This window comes from Lipophrys pholis, assembly GCF_963383615.2.
Source record: "Lipophrys pholis genome assembly, chromosome: 20".
NCBI classification, from domain to species: domain Eukaryota; kingdom Metazoa; phylum Chordata; class Actinopteri; order Blenniiformes; family Blenniidae; genus Lipophrys; species Lipophrys pholis.
The window spans coordinates 23931817-23951257 of record NC_137648.1 but is presented as its reverse complement, the minus strand read 5'-3'; the positions used below and the strand labels follow the sequence as shown (position 1 = coordinate 23951257).

The window sequence follows — 19441 nt, the reverse complement described above, 5'->3', positions numbered from 1 at the left end:
GTGTTTCAGTGATCAGATCACGTGTCCCAGCTGCGTCCTGTGACGGTGGCGTTGCAGGAAAACGCGTCATCAGTGCGAGCTGTGTTTTCCTTTAAGAGGATGATCTGGGGGAGACAGTCTTTCCAACTTTCCAAAGACGTTCTGTAAAAGGTCATGGCCGTCCTGCCTGGAGGTCTGCAGAGACACGGTGGGCTAAAGCGTCCTGGGCAGACGATCCGTCCGTCCAGCTGGACGACTCTTATCACAACAAGTCAAGTGGTTAACCTGAAAGGCATCATACAGACAAAGTAACTAGTCCCAGTCAGCCCGACATGCATGTTACCGGCGGGGGGAAACGGGCCCAGTGTGGCCTATAGGTTGGCTCCTCTTCTTCTTTGGTGCTCAGGAGTTGGTATGTCTGTGGTTTGAGGAGTCCTGTGTGAAGTAGTATTCAGTATCTTTCAAGGCCAGACTGAATGAGTTTGGTCTTCGCAGATCTTCAAAGATTCTTTTTTACTTGCAGGAACAACTGAGGCGAGTTGTGAATTTACTTCTTCAGATTTCAACCAAAAACAAGGTTTTGGTCGCAAGTTGTTGTTGTTTACTTTGTGTGTTGATCACAGAAAGAAAAAGACTATATTCACGCTTGAAGTACAATTTTCTGAAATGTCTTTGAACTATTGTTCTCTGTCTGGATTGTTCTGGTTGTTCTCTTTCTACATATCTTCATAAACAGAAACAGAGCAAATCAATAGGTGCAGGTACTTATATTCAAACTAAATGTACAATCACATTTGGTTTGGTTTATCTTATTAATCCTGCCTCACCCTGTGCTCATGTACATAATTACTACAAACATCCAAGCAGATTAAAGAGGAAACACACCTTGTAGTGAAGTTCTGTAAAAATCCAGTATGTAACATAACGTACATAATTTACAAAACTATAAAACATCCATGTACAATCAACTCCAGATATTGACAAGTATAGTTTAACGATTCACATCAAATTATTCAAATAGATTCAAATATTCAACCCCGGCTAACGGCATTGATTGAGTTTGAAAGTGACGCTCCTCCTTTCAGTCTGTGAAGCTTAATCCCAGATACACGGGATTAATTTCCCAGCAGACCTTGATCTTTAGTTAGTGCTCAGGATGAAGGCTGACATGGAGCCGCTCCATTCAGCTCATGGAGTCTCAGTAATTGTATAGAACCAAACTGTCAATGAGATATGTCGTCGGGGATGGCTATGAAGAAATAACTTTACTATTTCCAGACCTCCGGTCGAGGGTCTTCACCCTACATGTTCATGCATCAGCTCGTCATCCATTCATTCCCTCCGTCATGTCAGTGGATCTTCTCTGCTGGGAACATCCCACCATCCCACCACATGCTGCTTTTTCCTGTCAACTTCCCACAGATTAAAGTTAAAATGAAACTCCCTTTACTTTTCTTTTGTTTCATGTCTGTCTGACTAAACCTCGTAACCCAAAGCGCAGCGACATGTTCCAGAACAGCCGATCTGGTGAGGCATGTCTCCTCGTGTCTCCAGACTGAGCAGCTTCAGCGCTTTATCCCTCCACATCTTCTCCTCCTGTTTGTTGATTCAGAGATCCGGCTCTGCCTCCTCAGTGCTGCCCTGCTTTGCCCCAAAGGAAAAGGAGAAAATGAGAAAATGTTTCTCATCGGGTTTTGTTTTTATTGAGTCACAAATAAGTTTATTTGCAAGCCAGCTGCTTTGAGTGTAAACAGTATTTGAAGCTCACTTTCTTTCAGTATTCCCATGAGTTATCCTTTCCTCTTCTTTTAATGTTGTGGTGTTCTGTGTGTACGTCTGTGTTTTTTCTTTTACTTATGCATTATTCAGTCGGGCATAATACTGTTTAATACCAGTGTCCCCTGTGGTTGAGATTCCTTTGTAAACTTGCTTATTTTGTTCCTGAAGCTGCTGAATATGAGGTTATAGTTCCACTTTTCAAAAGAGCAGGTTTCTTGATCCTGTTTTGTTTATTAAAGTGTAGACGTTCAAACATCTTTGGAGTGAGATCTGGAACTTAGGCTCGGTTGACACGACAACGAAAATGAGTGAAAACGCAAAGCTTTCATTGTGTTTTAGTTGCAACCTTTTGAAAGAAGCTTCGGAGGTACAACTTTCTGACAATGCTTGAGTCCACAGCTGGAGTGCTGCTCCTGCTCATGAGCACCACCGCCGTGTGTTCTTCTGCTCATGTGCGAGTAGAAGGACGATAACAAACATGGCGGCCTCTAGAGTGTCATGACCTTCAGCCCGTATTCTAGTTTTATAGTCCATAATGTTTATAGCATACGTGTGTGTGTGGTTTCATTAAAACAGAGATTAAGAAACATCTGAAACGTGGCCAGTACTGCACTCACTGAGCAACGCCATGTTTGTCTTTGGTCCAGTATTTCTAATGTTGTCTTGTCTGGTTGATGTCGGGGGTTGGGCAGGGACAAGTGTTGTTTCATGTCTTGGTATGCGTCTCTGTGTGTTAAACATTGTCCTGTGAATGTCTTTCTGTGTCTTTTACTTGCCACGGGACTGCAGATGTGAATTAGCCTCCAGCTAAATCTGGTATGATGCATCAAATGACAACATTTATGTTTAAATTATTTATATTTCCTTTGAAATAAATAAATGAAATCAAATGAAATGAAATGACAAAAACAAGCAACAGCACCCCCGAGTGGCCTAACTTGCTAACTACATCGTTATCAGTGTTTCTGCCGGTTCCGTGTTAAAAGGACATTGATTTGATTAGTTTTATTTTGGTTGTTTACATTATAACAACATTATTTCCCCCTCAGGAACACAACTAAGAAAGGGTTTGGGCAGAAGCAATGCTTGTTGGGGTTTTTCAGCCCACCCTGTACATCACAACACAACAACACTAAACAAACACACTTTTGCCACTATGCTCACCGTCATCATTTCAAAGCGTTTCCATACAAAAGCGAAAGTTTTTTGAAACGAAAATGCAAAAATGAAGTGTTTTCATGTGACATGTTGCCGTGAAAACCAGGCCACAGATTATAATCTATATGTTAGCATCACTGATCACAGCTGGAAGGAGAAGGAGGCGGAGTTATACCGACCAGTAGGAACAAGGATATAAATAATGCAATATAGATATTTTAAGATGATAATCCATCCAAAAACAGGCCTATGTGGCATTAATAACTCTTCATTGACCTGAACATCACATGATTGTACATCCTTTTCGTTCTATAATGTATATACACACACTAAACCCTGAACAGCTACCCTAAAACAATACACTATGTACACTCTGCACTGTATTGGAGTTTATTCTGAAAAGCAACGTGGAAACCCTGTTTCAGTCCACCTTCCCCTCGACGTTATGTCAGCCTCCCACAGTCCAGTGGAATTACTTTGTGGTTGGAATGTGACAAAATGTGGAAAGGTTGAATGGGATCAATACTTTGAAAGCCAGAGTGGATCAGAGGTGCTGGGTCTAATCCCAGTCCACTGTATGTGAAGGCAGATTCCGATGGGCAGGTGAGCGGTCCGTGGCGACGCCTGGGTCTTGATGTTCTCTCTTGGAGCACAGAGAGCTTCACCCTCACAGCTGTTGAAGGTTCCCTGAGGCTTATTGACTTTTCTGGAAGGTCTCCAGTCTTCTCTTGGTTCGGTTTGTTGGACGTTGGAGCGTCCTTCACATTGTGGGTTACTTTTGGTTGTTCCAGCCTACATCTGGAGATCACAGATGGAGGAGCTGTGGACATTATTCTATACACACTTGTTGTCCTCCATATGTTCCTGTGTATCCCACAGCTGTGTGTACAGAAAACCTTCACCTCCTACTCACTGCTTCATCTCAACGCTCTTTTCTCTCTCTGTCGGGACAGATCACCATAACTGAGACGGTGCTCTTCCTGGTCCAGTACACGTCCAAAGAGTTCGACCGCTCGGAGAAGACGGTGGCCACGGGCGACTGCTGTTACCTCAACCCTCTGGTGCGCAGGACCTTCCGCTTCCTGGGTGAGTCCTCAGCTCTCATCAGCATTCACAGCATGGACCATCAGAGAGGGTCAAAACCCCAATTGCCCAACGTAAAAAAGAAAAGCTCCTGGAACTATGACCATTTTATACAATTCGGCTCATTTTCTGGCCGTTTGAAGTGTTGATGCACCAATACCCAAAGCAGTATCGGGTGTCGGGTCCAATACTACACGGAGTACTCTTACTCTGAAAAAGATCCCTGATACAACTTGGCGAGTTACATTACGTGAACTGTCAGCAACGTGGCCCGCAGGCCTGCTGGAGAGCACCTGGTGGTTTGGAGATTCTTTGGTATTAAAGACAAAGACGGTAAATTATGTTCTGAGAAAATATCAAGGCAACACAGTCGCTCTGGTGCTGTTCCATACAGCTGATCCATGAAGCTGTTCCATACAGCTGATCCTTGAAGCTGTTCCATACAGCTGATCCATGAAGCTGTTCTATAAAGCTGTTCCATACAGCTGATCCATGAAGCTGTTCTATAAAGCTGTTCCATAAAGCTGATCCATGAAGCTGTTCTATACAGCTGATCCAGGAAGCTGTTCTATAAAGCTGTTCCATAAAGCTGATCCAGGAAGCTGTTCTATAAAGCTGTTCTATAAAGCTGTTCCATAAAGCTGATCCAGGAAGCTGTTCTATAAAGCTGTTCTATAAAGCTGTTCCATAAAGCTGATCCAGGAAGCTGTTCTATACAGCTGATCCGGGAAGCTGTTCTATAAAGCTGTTCTATAAAGCTGTTCCATAAAGCTGATCCAGGAAGCTGTTCTATAAAGCTGTTCTATAAAGCTGTTCTATAAAGCTGTTCCATAAAGCTGATCCAGGAAGCTGTTCTATAAAGCTGTTCTATAAAGCTGTTCTATAAAGCTGTTCCATAAAGCTGATCCAGGAGGCTGTTTTATAAAGCTGTTCCATAAAGCTGATCCAGGAGGCTGTTCTATACAGCTGATCCAGGAGGCTGTCATGTCATGTCCCCTGATGACGCTCTTAAGAGGGAGCATGGATCAGTTAAAAAACAAGGGTCCCAACAATGAGCCTCGCTGTCGCCACATTTCATTACTCCTGAGGAGTCAGTATTCTTATTTAGCATTTATTTTCTATTTGTGAGGTGAGCGCTGAACACGTGCTTCAGTCTGTGTTAAAGAATGTGTGGTGATCTACAGTATCGAAGGCTGACCTGAGATCAGCTAAATCCAGACTGAAACTGCACCTCAGATTATTTATGAAGTACCAAAGGTTGTTTCCACCGTGTTGTGTCAGGAACTCTAATCTCATGGAAACGTTAACACTCTGCTGGTTGACGTTAATGCCGCTGGATGACTCACTGCTAGTTGATGTTAACATACTGCTGGTTGACGTTAACACTGCTGGTTGATGTTAACATACTGCTGGTTGACGTTAACACTGCTGGTTGATGTTAACGCCGCTGGGTGACGTTAACACTGCTGGTTGATGTTAACGCCGCAGGTTGACATTAATGCCACTGGTTGAGGTTAATGCCGCGGTTGACGTTAACACCACTAATTGGCGTTATTGCTGCTGGTTTTCCGTTAACACTGCTGGTGACGTTAACGCCGCTGATGATGTCAACACTGCTGGTCGACGTTAACGCCGCTAGTTGACGTTAACGCCGCTGGTTGATGTTAACGCCGCTGCTTGACATTAATGCTGCAAAATGACGTTAACACCACTGGATGACGTTAACGCCGCTGCTTGACGTTAATGCCGCTGGTTGACATTAATGCCGCTGGTTGACATTAACACTGCTGGTTGACATTAACGCCGCTGGATGACATTAATGCCGCTGGTTGACATTAACGCTGTTGGTTGACGTTAATGCCACTGGTTGTCGTTAATGCCATTGGTTGACGTTAACGCCGCTGCTTGACATTAATGCCGCTGGTTGACATTAACACTGCTGGTTGACATTAACGCCGCTGGATGACATTAATGCCGCTGGATGACATTAACGCTGTTGGTTGACGTTAATGCCACTGGTTGTCGTTAATGCCATTGGTTGACGTTAACGCCGCTGCTTGACGTTAATGCCACTGGTTGATGTTAACACTGCTGGTTGACGTTAACGCCGCTGGTGACATTAATGCCGCTGGTTGACAATAACGCTGTTGGTTGACGTTAATGTCACTGGTTGACTTTAACACCACTGCTTGACATTAGTGCCGCTGGTTGACGTTTACACTGCTGGTTGACGTTAATGCCGCTGGTTGATGTTAACGCCGCTGGTTGACGTTAACGCCGCTGGTTGACGTGAACGCAGCTGGTTGACGTTAATGCCGCTGGTTGACGTGGACTCACTGCTAGTTGATGTTAACATACTGCTGGTTGACGTTAATGCCGCTGGTTGACGTGGACTCACTGCTAGTTGATGTTAAAATACTGCTGGTTGACGTTAACGCCGCTGGGTGACATTAATGCCGCTGGTTGACATTAACGCTGTTGGTTGACGTTAATGCCACTGGTTGACGTTAATGTCGCCGGTTGACTTTAACACCACTGCTTGACATTAGTGCCGCTGGTTGACGTTAATGCCGCTGATTGACTTTGACTCACTGCTAGTTGATGTTAACATACTGCTGGTTGACGTTAACACTGCTGGTTGATGTTAACGCCGCTGGTTGACGTTAACACTGCTGGTTGATGTTAACGCCGCAGGTTGACATTAATGCCACTGGTTGAGGTTAACGCCGCGGTTGACGTTAACACCACTAATTGGCGTTATTGCTGCTGGTTTTCCGTTAACACTGCTGGTGACGTTAACGCCGCTGATGATGTCAACACTGCTAGCTGACGTTAATGCCGCTGATGATGTCAACACTGCTGGTCGACGTTAATGCCGCCGGTTGACATTAACACCACTGGTCGACGTTAACGCCGCTAGTTGACGTTAACGCCGCTGGTTGATGTTAACGCCGCTGCTTGACATTAATGCTGCAAAATGACGTTAACACCACTGGATGACGTTAACGCCGCTGCTTGACGTTAATGCCGCTGGTTGACATTAATGCCGCTGGTTGACATTAACACTGCTGGTTGACATTAACGCCGCTGGATGACATTAACGCTGTTGGTTGACGTTAATGCCACTGGTTGTCGTTAATGCCATTGGTTGACGTTAACGCCGCTGCTTGACATTAATGCCGCTGGTTGACATTAACACTGCTGGTTGACATTAACGCCGCTGGATGACATTAATGCCGCTGGTTGACATTAACGCTGTTGGTTGACGTTAATGCCACTGGTTGTCGTTAATGCCATTGGTTGACGTTAACGCCGCTGCTTGACATTAATGCCGCTGGTTGACATTAACACTGCTGGTTGACATTAACGCCGCTGGATGACATTAATGCCGCTGGTTGACATTAACGCTGTTGGTTGACGTTAATGCCACTGGTTGTCGTTAATGCCATTGGTTGACGTTAACGCCGCTGGTTGACGTTAACGATGCTGGTTGACGTTAACGCCGCTGCTTGACGTTAATGCCACTGGTTGATGTTAACACTGCTGGTTGACGTTTACACTGCTGGTTGACGTTAATGCCGCTGGTTGATGTTAACGCCGCTGGTTGACGTTAACGCCGCTGGTTGACGTGAACGTCGCTGGTTGACGTTAATGCCGCTGATTGACGTGGACTCACTGCTAGTTGATGTTAACATACTGCTGGTTGACGTTAATGCCGCTGGTTGACGTGGACTCACTGCTAGTTGATGTTAACATACTGCTGGTTGACGTTAACGCCGCTGGGTGACATTAATGCCGCTGATTGACATTAACGCTGTTGGTTGACGTTAATGCCACTGGTTGACGTTAATGTCGCCGATTGACTTTAACACCACTGCTTGACATTAGTGCCGCTGGTTGACGTTAATGCCGCTGTTTGACTTTGACTCACTGCTAGTTGATGTTAACATACTGCTGGTTGACGTTAACACTGCTGGTTGATGTTAACGCCGCTGGTTGACGTTAACACTGCTGGTTGATGTTAACGCCGCAGGTTGACATTAATGCCACTGGTTGAGGTTAACGCCACGGTTGACGTTAACACCACTAATTGGCGTTATTGCTGCTGGTTTTCCGTTAACACTGCTGGTGACGTTAACGCCGCTGATGATGTCAACACTGCTAGCTGACGTTAATGCCGCTGATGATGTCAACACTGCTGGTCGACGTTAATGCCGCCGGTTGACATTAACACCACTGGTCGACGTTAACGCCGCTAGGTGACGTTAACGCCGCTGGTTGATGTTAACGCCGCTGCTTGACATTAATGCTGCAAAATGACGTTAACACCACTGGATGACGTTAACGCCGCTGCTTGACATTAATGCCGCTGGTTGACATTAATGCCGCTGGTTGACATTAACACTGCTGGTTGACATTAACGCCGCTGGATGACATTAACGCTGTTGGTTGACGTTAATGCCACTGGTTGTCGTTAATGCCATTGGTTGACGTTAACGCCGCTGCTTGACATTAATGCCGCTGGTTGACATTAACACTGCTGGTTGACATTAACGCCGCTGGATGACATTAATGCCGCTGGTTGACATTAACGCTGTTGGTTGACGTTAATGCCACTGGTTGTCGTTAATGCCATTGGTTGACGTTAATGCCATTGGTTGACGTTAACGATGCTGGTTGACGTTAACGCCGCTGCATGACGTTAATGCCACTGGTTGATGTTAACACTGCTGGTTGACGTTAAAGCCGCTGGTGACATTAATGCCGCTGGTTGACAATAACGCTGTTGGTTGACGTTAATGTCACTGGTTGACTTTAACACCACTGCTTGACATTAGTGCTGCTGGTTGACGTTTACACTGCTGGTTGACGTTAATGCCGCTGGTTGATGTTAACGCCGCTGGTTGACGTTAACGCCGCTGGTTGACGTGAACGCCGCTGGTTGACGTTAATGCCGCTGGTTGACGTGGACTCACTGCTAGTTGATGTTAACATACTGCTGGTTGACGTTAATGCCACTGGTTGACGTGGACTCACTGCTAGTTGATGTTAACATACTGCTGGTTGACGTTAACGCCGCTGGGTGACATTAATGCCGCTGGTTGACATTAACGCTGTTGGTTGACGTTAATGCCACTGGTTGACGTTAATGTCGCCGATTGACTTTAACACCACTGCTTGACATTAGTGCCGCTGGTTGACGTTAATGCCGCTGGTTGACTTTGACTCACTGCTAGTTAATGTTAACATACTGCTGGTTGACGTTAACGCCGCAGGTTGACGTTAATGCCGCTAGTTCACGTTAATGCTGCTGGTTGACGTGGACTCACTGCTAGTTGATGTTAACATACTGCTGGTTGACGTTAACGCCGGCGGTTGACGTTAATGCTGCTGGTTGACGTGGACTCACTGCTAGTTGATGTTAACATACTGCTGGTTGATGTTAATGCCGCTGGTTGAAGTTAATGCTGCTGGTTGACGTTAATGCTGCTGGTTTCATCCCTCAGCCTCAGTGGAAGTGCCTGTCGCGCGTTCTCCTCGGTTGTGTGGCGTCACAATAATCCTGCTGACTTGGTGTTAATTGGTGCCACTTTGAAAGGTGCTTCCAGTGCGAAGCCGCTTCTCCTCAGTCAGACTGGATCAGTGCTCCAGCTGCTTCACAGCCACACGTTCCTGACAGGAGAACCTTCATCATCATCAGCCTGCTGATACAGTCCGGGTGCCTCCTGAAATCCTGGACGAGGTTCCAAAAGGAGAAATAAATGTTGCCTCGGCTGCGTTTCTGCCTCAGAGTGACAGAATAAACCAGTGTAGAATTACACTGGAGCAAAATGATGTTTTATTAGTGTTTTAAGAACCTTTCTGGATGGTTGGATTGGTTCCACTAAAGACTGAATGAGGCCAGCAGAAGACTGCTGAGGATTCATCATGACTGAGATCAGTGTGACGTTGTGATGCAGACTGTGTGAAGGAGGCAGAAGATGCTGACACCTTTAAAGTTCCATCAATTTGACCCGTTAGTACCAGATAAGAGGTCTGAAGCCTGCAGCTTCCTGCAGCTTTCACAAAGCTGTGTGTGAATAAACATATTCATCTTATTAAAATATGTTGCATAGATCTCATAGATCTTATCTCGTTGCTCCAGGATACAAGTGTGACACAAATGAGCCGGTTCAATAGTTTTTAAAGTAAAATATCACCTGCATGCTGTCTTGTGCTGCACGTGGGGGATGTGGAACCTCTAACTACACCTCTCAGAAAGAAAGATGTGGATTCACAGAGTTCTCTACCAACTTGTTATCCTTCACTGCCAGCAATTCTTCTTTGATGTGTGCAAAGAAACCAGCAAATAACAAGAGACGAAGGTGATGTTACTGTTAAACAGGATTAAAGTGCTGAAAATCGGAAAGGAACACTGAAGGAGATCAACAATGGAAAAGGGAAAAGAGTAAAAAGAATTAAAACAGTAGAATTTGAACAGTTTAAAACAGATAAAACAACTAAAATCGTTCAAACCACTTCGGTTCAAAAAAGCGAAATTGTTAAACTTGTCTGAAAACTGCACAGTCAGCTAAATTAAACTGCACAGTCAGCTAAATTAAACTGCACAGCTAAAAGAGCTTAACAGCTAACAAGTTTGAACGACTGCCAATTCATTATTTTTTCAAAAATGCATCATCAGCTTCAGTTTTGGTAAATTTTGAAAAACGTATGTATATGCTCAAAAACATTTTGTTATAGATTTAACATGCTTTCTAGTTCCAGACACTTTTTATTGAAGGTGAAATAAAAGTAACATCGTGGTCAAGACCCGGCATCTTATCCTGGTCTTATTAGGGTCTGAGCCCCAGCAGGGCTGGACAAGACCCTATTATTATTATTATTATTATTATTATTATTATTATTATTATTATTATTATTATTGTTGTTGTTGTTGTTGTTGTTATTATTATTGTTATTATTATTATTATTATTATTATTATTATTATTATTATTATTATTATTATTATTGTTATTATTATTATTATTATAGTTATTATTATTGTTATTATTATTATTATTATTGGTGTTGTTGTTATTATTAGTATTATTCTGGTTATTATTATTATTATTATTATTATTATTATTATTATTATTGTTGTTGTTGTTGTTATTATTATTATGGTTATTATTATTGTTGTTGTTATTATTATTATTATAGTTATTATAATAATAATAATAATAATAATAATAATAATAATAATAGTTGTTGTTGTTGTTGTTGTTGTTGCTGTTGTTGTTGTTGTTGTTGTTGTTGTTGTTGTTGTTGTTGTTGTTGTTGTTAGGGACTGAGCACGAAAGGCCAGGACTCTATTGTATTTCCTCCATTTCTTGTTTTTTCTTTCACTCCTGAAGCGGCTTTGAGGCCAAATTTGACCTCCTAAACATGCTCACCAAATGTGTCGCATTCATAAACACTGGATAAAAATATAAGAACATGTAAAGAATAACCCCCAGAGTGCCAAGATGTGCTCTCTAGCGCCACCTACATATACTACAAAGGCCACCACGGCCCGTAGGAATGTCGTAGAGAGATCAAACCTAAACTCAATTGTTCGTCTCACTGAGACGTACGAATCCTGGACCTAAATCCAACAGGAAGTCCACAATCCAAAAACTGTGGATTCAGAGGAGTTGTTTCCAAAATATGTAGATAAAATCCGTCCTCCCCCGCTGTGATGACATCACTACCTGCAGCTGATCAGACACTGTGACATCATTCACACCAGGATTACATCATACCATGAACGTCCTGGTTTAGGGGCTCAGCTGCTGCCATGTGCTACATAAACTAGCTAACATGCTAATGTGCGCTGTGACATAATTCAGTTCGATTCAATTCAACTTTATTTATAGAGCACCAAATACAACACAGTCATTTCGAGATGCTTTTAACAGAGAAAAACCAAACAAATCCACATGAGCAGCAGATTTATTTACGACTGTGGAAAGAAAAACTCCTCCAACAGGAAGAACCTGTAGAAACCAGAGTCAGAGGTGGAGGCTTCCTGCTGACCGGTTGGGGGGAGGGGATAGAGGAGAGGAAAGGAGAGGATAGACAGAGAGATAGATTTAGGAGGGATACAAACCTTGTTTTGGTCTCGGGGGCAAGAAACAGACCCTGGTTCGGGTAGGGATACAGACCCTGGTTCGGGTAGGGATACAGACCCTGGTTTCGGGTAAGGGGAGATAGAGAGAGAGGTAGAGAGAGAGGTGGGGGAAGAGGAGATAGAAGAGAAGAAAGGATAGGGTAGACAGAAAGATAGATGGGGGGATACAAACCTTGGTTTGGGTCGGGGGCAAGAAACACCCTGGTTCGGGTTAGGATACAGACCCTGGTTCAAGTAGAGGGAGGTAGAGATGCTAATGGTTTTGAAGCTTTTTAATGCTATTGCTAGGCTAGTTAGCTTAGCATATTAGCATGTGCGATAAGACCAGATTCCATATCAGGAACACCTGGAGAGTAACCTGTGTGATTTTCAGCAACATAACAGGTATTAGCCTAGCATGCACACACACACACACACACACACACACACACACACACACACACACACACACACACACACACACACACACACACACACACACACACACACACACACACACACACACACACACACACACAACATCCACGCCCACTATAGTAGATCCTTACCTCTGAAAACCAGAAAAATTTGAGTTAGTGTTGGTGTTAGGTGGTGGCCAATATGCCACATTACAGTTTCGTTGTATTTCAAAATAAAAGCCCCTCACATTTTTCAAACTGAAGGTAATTTTTTGTTATAACCTTCACAATTTGTGAAGGTTATATTGTGTGATATTGTGATATCGTCCTGGTCACCCCGACTCTGAACCCAACAGGAAGTCCAGCATTTGACATTAACTGTGAAGTTCTCATGTTGAACTCGTCCTACATGGTAAATCCAAGAGACCAGAGATCTGCTCTACATGCTGCAATGGGCCTAAAACTTTACATGCTTGATCGAAGACTTCTCCTGATCAAATCCATACGCCAATATCCATACACAGACAGACAGCGCCACCTGCAGGCAACAGGAAAGATCATGTTTTACATTTTAATGTGTTATTATTAAGTCCTTGACTGTATTAACCTTAAATGTGGTGTTGTGAGTGTAAAATATGCTGCTGATGACTCACGATAAATATTCAGACTTTTCATCAAAAAAGCAAATTCAGTTCAATTCAATTCATCTTGATTTACGGAGCATCAAATACAGCACAAGGTACTTTTTGCAGAGAGAAACGCAACAATGACCTGAGGAAGCGTCAGCACTGGTGGGAACAGGAAGAACCCGTCTCAGAGGCTTTCTGCAGTTCTGGATGGGGTGAAGACGGAGGACAGGACAGGGAGGACAGACAGACAGACACAGGTCCTGCAGTGTGCTGTATGCAGCAGACAGGCTGACAGGCTACCTGCTGAGAAACATGCACCAAACCTCAGCATGCACAAAACCTCAGCATGCACCAAACCTCAACATGCACAAAACCTCAGCATGCACCAAACCTCAACATGCACAAAACCTCAGCGTGCACAAAACTTCAACGTGCACCACGTTCCAACGTGCACAAAACCTCAACATGCACAAAACTTCAACGTGCACAAAACCTCAGCATGCACAAAACCTCAACATGCACAAAACCTCAGCATGCACAAAACCTCAACATGCACAAAACTTCAACGTGCACAAAACCTCAGCATGCACAAAACCTCAACATGCACAAAACCTCAGCATGCACAAAACCTCAACATGCACAAAACCTCAGCATGCACAAAACCTCAACATGCACAAAACTTCAACGTGCACAAAACCTCAACATGCACAAAACCTCAACATGCACAAAACCTCAGCATGCACAAAACCTCAACATGCACAAAACCTCAACATGCACAAAACTTCAACGTGCACAAAACCTCAACATGAACAAAACCTCAACATGCACAAAACCTCAGCATGCACCACGTTCCAACATGCATGGGCGTGCGAGGACCCGTTCCACGCTGCTTGCAGCTTTAGTCTTGGTCTTGGGACGCTCTGTTCTGGGTCTTGACTTGATCTTGGTCCTTAAAGGTCTTGTCTTTGGATGTTCTGGTCTTGGTCTTGACCCGGTCTCGAGTTAGGTGGTCTAAACTACAACAGTACATGGCATGCTCACTATTTAATACCCGTCATGTGTGAAAAGTACTGGAGTACTCTTGGAGAAACCTAATGCTTTAACTTCATGTTTCTACCAGGATACTTTCTCTTCTTTAATGGTTTTATCATCCAATCAGCTTCCTGCTGTGATATAATGTGTCACTTCACACCTTCTGGCTTCATTGCTCCTGTTATAATTACTCTAATTACTGGGAGGCTTCCTCCATCATAATGACAGAATTAGTGAAACCTCGTCCAGCAGTGTGAACACATGAAATGTGTGTGGAGACATTCTATGTCCACATTTGGTCGTGGTCTCCGTGAATTGATGTGTTGCGCATGTCCTCATTACTGTGATTTATCCTTCAGCCACCCGGCTGCCCCCGTCTTTGGATAGAGACACAAAGCATTAGATTAGAGGGAAGTGAAACTAATGGGAGCAGCAGTGCTCATTCAAACAGCCTCATCCTGGAAGGATTGGTGGCTCTGCTCTGCTCTGCTCTGACTGCTCTGACTGCTCTGCTCTGCTCTGCTCTGCTCAGCTCAGCTGTGCTCTGACTGCTCTGTTCTGCTCTGCTCTGCTCTGACTGCTCTGCTCTGACTGCTCTGTTCTGCTCTGCTCTGCTCTGACTGCTCTGCTCTGCTCTGCTCTGCACTGTTCTGCTCTGCTCTGCTCTGTTCTGTTCTGCTCTGCTCTGCACTGACTGCTCTGCTCTGACTGCTCTGCTCTGCACTGACTGCTCTGCTCTGACTGCTCTGTTCTGCTCTGCTCTGCTCTGCTCTGCACTGACTGCTCTGCTCTGACTGCTCTGCTCTGCTCTGCTCTGCTCTGTTCTGCTCTGCTCTGCTCTGCTCTGCACTGACTGCTCTGCTCTGCTCTGCACTGACTGCTCTGCACTGACTGCTCTGCTCTGCTCTGACTGCTCTGCTCTGACTGCTCTGACTGCATGCTGCAGCTTCATACAGCTTCTGAGACTTTACTCAAAGACCAGTGGCTCAGATTAAAATACCGGTCTGCGGAGCTCAGCTCATTTTGGGTCGTCCCTGGTTGCTGCTCCTCAAAGGTTTTCCAGATCATGGTGGTGGGGGTGGACGTTACATAACGCAGGGTCGCACCAGGGGTCTTATAAAATATGAGTACTCTTGAGTATTCTGCTCGGTGATATTGATTCACTCAAACAGATGAAAGAGTTTCTAAACCCAGAAAACAAAGCCAGAATGTTCCAAAATGTTTGAATGTTCAGCTGTTTAGACATTAAAAACACTTCTGACTCTGGTTGGACCTTAAACTTAACACCCCACATTTCACCAGCTACCAGACGATTCTACCACTTTCCACTAGTACAATTCATCTTCAGCTGTAAAACATGTATTTAGGAAGTGCCACAAATAAAATTAGGAAAAGTGAAATTTTTTAAAATACATTTTTACTAATACATTTTTCTTTTTTAAATTATTAGATTAGATTAGAGATTAGATTAGATAATCCTTAATTTGTTCCACAATGGGGGAATTTTCATCATTGCAGCAGCAGAGGAATAAAGAATACAAACAATAATATTAATATAAAAAACAGTAATACGGTAGAAAAAAGATAATAACAGTGATCGTATGTCACAATACTGTTGGTGGTGATCAGCTGAAAGTTGTTATAACACAGAATATAACATGTCATGGAATTGTTTTGGCCGGCTGTGGCTCAGTTGGTAGAGTGGTTTTCTCTCAATGGGAAGGTTGCAGGTTTGATTCCCCATCTCTCCCTGTCCACATATCAAAGTACCCTTGAGCCAGACGGTGAACCCTGAACTGCTCCCAGTGGATGGACTGAGCAGCTTGCATGGGAGCCACATCCATTGGTTGGGGAAGTGTTGGTCTGGAGGTTAGAGAAGCAGACTTATTCAGTATATATGAGCTGGAGTTGCTGATTCTAAAGTCTCTGGGCTGCAGGACGAATCTGCTCCCCTCCTTTATCTGGACATCAACAACCATGAAGGTTTAGAGTCACTTCACTCACCTTTCTTCATCCTCCTCACGCTCAGTTTGACCTTTAACACATCTTTGTGCAGAAACACTGTGAGCTGCTCACATGAGACGGAGGGGCAGATGTCAGAGGGAATGAGAGGTTGGAAATGTGTGTCTGATAAAGGCGGTGAAGAGAATGTGTGCGTTAGGAGAACATGTTGTTTTGAAGTGGCACTATTGATCTGTTGAAAAGCATTCTCAATAGACAGGTGTTTTCTCACTGTGTCACCTCATTGAGTCCTCAACTGTCAGAAAACCTTCCATCAGGTGCTTGTGCTGGAGATACCTGCTCATAGTGCTCATGTTTCCTTTTACATGAGGAACATGAGTCAAGTAACAGGGAAATCTCTCTTAACTGGCAGAACAACTCACACACACACACACACACACACACACACACACACACACACACACACACACACACACACACACACACACACACACACACACACACACACACACACACACACACACACACACACACACACACACACACACACACACACAGACACAGAGACTGTAAAGGATATTGAACTGAGCGGTTGAATGTTCTAATGAGAAGCGTCGCCTCCCTCACGGACTGAATCCATCCTGAAGTTATGGAGCTAAAATGAACCAATTCAAACCTCCAATCCTCCATTTCCGGGCCCATATTGGCCGTGAGCTGTCCTGCACGCTGTCTTTGAGACGGAGGCCGCCGTGTTGTTGAAGTTGTGAGGAGGCAAAGAAAGGAGCCTCTGCCCTTCACTGGCAGCGTAAAGCTCAGTGGAGCAGACTGCAGGAGAGCTGCAGCTTCTCTTTACCAACATCAGCTAATGGCTCCGCGGCGGGCTGTCAGCATCTCTTTACAGCAGCATTAGCAACAGCAGTTACTCCAAATTACTAGGCACTATTTAACGTACACAATCAGGAAATCCCATTACATACAGTGTGCCTGCCCGTGCGCATTACAGCGCGGCTGATCAGGGATATCAATAACTGCTTTTGGCAGGCTGCTTGGCAGAGCGAGCAGAGACGGATGAATCCAGAAAAGTCTGTGCTGTGGTGTGCGAGGCGAGCGCAGCCCCCCCATTGGTCCAATGGCTGCCTCGTGCCGAGCCTCCAGGCCAGAGGCTTACTGGCCTGATTTGACTTCAATACGCAGGAATTGTGTGTGTGAGGGGATCAAAGGGCATTAGTCCAAATCTAAAGCTAAAGGATGCTGCAGGGACGCAGCTACTGATTCACCCTGCAGGCCTGAAACTGCATCTGCAAGCAAATCATCTTCTCTTGTAAGCAGAGGATGGACAGAAATGAGATTACACTCTCAGTTGACTCTGCAGTTCACTGTTTGTCTGCAGAATACCAGCAGACCGAATGACGTCCCCCTCAGCCTCGGCACGGCTAAGTCCTTCATGGCCGCATGAGAAATCTGCATCACTAAACTGGCTTCTCCAGTTATAGAGGACACATTTCCTAAAGGTCTTTTCAGCGTGAATGAACCTGGAGCTTCCAACAGCAGACAGAAAGCAGGGATGCTTTATAGCTGCGTGGCACAATAAGAGTGAGGATAGCACAGCTCACACAGACAGATGGTTCAGCAGATGGGGAGTGAACAGCTGTGTGTTGTGGGCTGTCACCGCCCATCTCAGCCTCAAAGGATAGTCCACTCTGTTTGCCTTCATCGTTTCTCCCCAGACGACCGATTGTGACCCCGATCTGACTCAGCCTGACAGAATCTGTCCTTCGAATGTACCTTTTTATCCAGACTGGCTGTGGAATTGTTCCTTGTTGTCATATATTGATGAAAGCAGACAACAATGCGAGCACCTTCCAGTGGTGGAGAGGGCATGAATGAAGGATTGAAGGAGTGTGAGCCTCCTCTCTGATTGAATACAGTCTTCTCCTGAGCTTTGAGAAAGCTCATTTAGGAGTCGGAGGATTCATTTCCCACGGTTATGAAGTGTGAGAGTATCAGGTTGAGTGCCAGCAGTGAACTCTGGTACCTGGAGATAACAACCAACAGGAAATGTGCGTTTAACTTCCCCCGATCATCCGGTGGAGCTACAGTCAGCTCAGACAGACTCTGAGTTTGTCAACTCATTTGGCAGGATCGGTCGGATCGGAGCTTTAGTTGAAGCTGGTCAATTGTGGTAGAAAGAACAAAACCACCGGAGCTTTGAAAAGCAGCCAACAGGCAGACAGACCAGGACTGGCTGTGGGGGGGTTGCAGGTCTGGTTTGGGAACACTGTCTCCTTTTGAACTTTGTTAGGACATTTGTTTGGCTCCTGGTGAGCAGAAAACTGAAGAACACTGTGATGAGTGCCTTTAGTTGGACATGTTGTCTTGAATGTGACCCGAGTGCTGCTGAACAAAAGAGAAGCTTTACATTTGTGCTTCATGCACTGTGGTTTGACACAAACAATCCTGTAGTTCAGCACTCTGACTGGTTAAACTGGGAGCTGGTTCCACACGAGGCCAGCCTGGTGGCCGAACGTTCTGCATCACGTTCTACTTTTAGAACACCTAGGAACCTCCGGTAGATCGTGGTGATATCTCTGGAATCGATATCTTTGGTCTGATCGTTGTTCCTGCGTCGCGCTGTGAGATAATACTCTGAGTGTCAGAAATGTGGGGTGATGGTGAGGCTGCGGCCACCTATATCAACTAACTGACCAATAGAAACACAGAATGAAATGATGCACTGATCAGCGCCACCCTGGAGCCCAACCCAAATAGATGCTTTGTGGCTACGATGGCAAATCAAGTAAAATTAAGTGTGAACAAAAGTGTTGTGGGGCTTTCCCTCCAAACACAGACAAACCACAAGGGCAACACTCCGGTCATGTTTTACTAGTGTCCTTATCGTGATTGCCGGCTCACACTTTTGATGTTTTATACCTGAACAATCTCATCGATTCATGTAGATCGTAGGCTGTGATTCAGCTGGTTCTCATCCTGCACACAGCAAACTTCATGTCGTGGCCCAGAGTTCTTTAGCTCATGTCGTACAGTGGAGCTGGCTGGGAACTTATACGATTGTTGAAATTAATCTGGGACTAACAGCTCTTTAAGATACGCCGGAGCCTCACAGCTGGAAGAAGAACTTCTTCTTCTTGGCAGCAGGATTGAAAACGTGGGCTGGTTTTGTATTTGAGGTGTCATTTTGCTTCCACACTGAAAATCTGCTTAATCATACAGCTGCTACCAACCTGAAATACCTGACTTGGTTTTAGCCCCG

At 44.7% G+C, this 19441-nt stretch overlaps 1 protein-coding gene across 1 annotated transcript in view; it reads left to right on the top strand.

Annotated features, from left to right (window-relative positions):
• plppr5b (phospholipid phosphatase related 5b) overlaps nucleotides 1–19441 on the top strand; it is a gene marked incomplete at both ends in the record, with an annotated part of 104733 nt that overhangs the window by 45096 nt on the left and 40196 nt on the right. Inside the window, one exon of the mRNA XM_080489092.1 lies at nucleotides 3870–4002. Coding sequence (XP_080345218.1) covers nucleotides 3870–4002 — 133 coding nt within the window. The remainder of the gene's footprint in view (nucleotides 1–3869; nucleotides 4003–19441) is intronic.